The sequence below is a fragment of the Carassius gibelio genome, chromosome A15, assembly GCF_023724105.1.
Source record: "Carassius gibelio isolate Cgi1373 ecotype wild population from Czech Republic chromosome A15, carGib1.2-hapl.c, whole genome shotgun sequence".
Taxonomy (NCBI): Eukaryota; Metazoa; Chordata; class Actinopteri; order Cypriniformes; family Cyprinidae; genus Carassius; species Carassius gibelio.
The window spans coordinates 732,621-735,438 of NC_068385.1; the positions used below are offsets into that span (position 1 = coordinate 732,621).

General features: G+C 33.7%; 1 protein-coding gene across 1 annotated transcript in view; it reads right to left on the reverse strand.

The window, feature by feature from the left end:
* LOC128028808 (glutamate receptor ionotropic, kainate 2-like) overlaps nt 1-2,818 on the reverse strand; it is a 16,949-nt gene that overhangs the window by 12,054 nt on the left and 2,077 nt on the right. The window contains exons 2-4 of the mRNA XM_052616142.1: nt 2,113-2,220; nt 1,924-2,037; nt 837-1,043 (exon numbers count right to left, since the gene is read on the reverse strand). Of these exons, the coding sequence (XP_052472102.1) occupies nt 837-1,043; nt 1,924-2,037; nt 2,113-2,220 (429 nt within the window). The remainder of the gene's footprint in view (nt 1-836; nt 1,044-1,923; nt 2,038-2,112; nt 2,221-2,818) is intronic.

The following is a 2,818-nucleotide window of genomic DNA, read 5'->3' on the forward strand; positions in this document are numbered from 1 at the left end:
GTATGTGTAAAATAAAATGAAATGCTGTAAATATAAAAGTAAAAGCACCAGTAGGTGGCAGCGAATCAATGTTTTAATAAGTGAGACACTGAATCATTTATTCAACCGATTTGTTCAAATAGCTGATTTGATTCAGAAATTAAGAATAAGTCACTAAAACATTCGCTCATTTGGTTCTAAAACTAAATAAATCATAAAAAGTATTTTATGAAAACACTTTAAATCTAAAGATAAATATTAATAAAATAAAAAAGCTAAATAAAAAAGTTAACTAGAATTAAATAAATAAATAGTGTAAATAAATAGAATAAATATAAGTGTTTTCTAAAATAAACTCAAGTCCTGAAATTAACTGGAAATAAATAAAAACTTAAACTAAAGTAAAAAGAAATTGAACCTAAAGAAGAATATTATAAAATTATATAAAAAATCTGGAATCCGAGGGAGCAAAATAATCTAAATATTGAGAAAATCATCTTTAAAGTTGTTCAAATGAAGTTCTTAGCAATGCATATTACTGATCAAACATTACGTTTTGATATATTTACAGTAGGAGATGTACTAAATATCTTCATGAACATGATCTTTACTTAATATCCTAATGATTTTTGGAATAAAAAAAAAAGAGAATAAAAAGAGAATAAAAGAGAAATGTTTAATTGTGACTCATAAAATGTATTGTTGTATACCCGTGTTACTTATGACTGCTTTTCACAGTATTAAAAAGATAAAAACACATAAGTAAAATCACCAAAAATGTAACAAAAAAATAACCTGATCACTGAAAATATGAAACGAAATGCTGATTGAATGCAGTGTTGGTGTAAAGCACTCACGTGGTCCATGAGCTCGCGCACCATGCCGCTCCACTGCCCCGTGCTCTCCTCGAACGCTCCGTATCTGCCGTCCTCCACTAACCGGATCTCGTAACGGAAGCCCAGGATTCCCGAAAGCTCCCGCAGCAGATCCACACAGAATCCCTCGAAGCGCTCGTTCCCGTACAGAGGTTTATCCGACTTCTTAAACATGACGTACGGCTCCTCCTGAGACACACAGAAGATCTCAAGTTTTTTATAAATTAGTTTTTATTGTGTTATTTATTATTTATTAGTATTTTTATTTTGTACCTGGCCAAAATAAAACAACTGCAGTTTGATTGAGATTAATTAAAATGCACAATAAAAAATATTTTTGAAAATTGTTACAGTTATCTTCGCAAATGAACTCAAATATAAATAAATGGATAAATAAATGCATTTTAATTGCAAGCAAATGAAAGAAAATATTAATTAATGACAGAATTTTCATTTTTGTGTAATTTATTATTTCAGTGTTTCAAAAGTACAGCATCTGTGTTCTTTAAAATTAAATTAAAATGTTTAAATTAAACAAAAAACTTTTTTGAAATAAATTGAAACACTAAAAAATAAAATATATTTTTTAAAAACAGTGTTAGCTGTTTACTAAAAAATAAACTAAAATGACCTAAACTAATATATATTTTATATGTTAGTTTATCCAAAAATGTTTATAATAATATAATAGTAATTTTTGGGTGAATTCTTCTTTTAATATTAAAAGGTGTAGCATCTCTGTTCCTTAAAACAAACTGATGAACTAAAATTACCACCTGGAAATAAATAACAACAACAACAACAAATTAACTTTAATAGAAATATTACAACTAGTAATAAAAATAACAAAAACACACAGAATTACTTAAAATCAAACTAAAATTAATTCAACAAAAAATATTAATTAAAAAATGTTTAGGCAAATATAATTGTCATTTTGGAGGGAATTATTCTTTTAATATGCTAAAAGTGTAGCATCTCTGTTCTTTAAAACATGCTTAAACTGCAAGAGAGTGTGTGTGTGTGTGTGTGTGTGTGTGTGCGTACGTGCGCGTGTGTGTGTGTTTACCAGTATTGTAGACACACGCAGTGATTTGTTGGACAGTGAGTCTGTGACGTTGGTGATTTTGCTTTTGTGATTCTCGCTCATGTTGAGTCCCCGCGGAGGATCCCACGTCCCGATCTGTGCAGAAAACACACACACACCTGATGCATGAACACACACACACACGTACGCCTGTATCACACACACACACACCTTCTCGAGTCCGTTCTCTTTAAGACTGATCACGTCCAGGTCGAAGTCCGTTCTCAAGCCGTTGGTTTTGTTGAAGAGGATTCGACCCGTCAGTCCGTCCCATGATGCCTGTGGACACAAACACGCCACACATTCACACACGTCACGTTTACATGTGATTCATGCTTATTCTATACAGTGTTATTGACGATCAGAGCAGAGCAGAAATAACTAATTCCAAAAGAATTCATTAAAAGAGTTTCAATTGGAAATATGAAAATATAGGCTAGAAAACTGCATCTGTAAATCTTACTAATTAAAATTAAATATATTTAAAAATAGACAGAAATGTGATCTAATATTAATACAAATTATATTAATCCCCATACCCCCACATATTCTACCTCACGGTCTGATTAACCCCGCCCACCGATTCTACCTCACGGTCTGATTAACCCCGCCCACCGATTCTACCTCACGGTCTGATTAACCCCGCCCACCGATTCTTCCTCACGGTCTGATTAACCCCGCCCACCGATTCTACCTCACGGTCTGATTAAGCCCGCCCACCGATTCTGCCTCACGGTCTGATTAACCCCGCCCACCGATTCTACCTCACGGTCTGATTAACCCCGCCCACCGATTCTTCCTCACGGTCTGATTAACCCCGCCCACCGATTCTACCTCACGGTCTGATTAACCCCGCCCACCGATTCTACCTCACGGT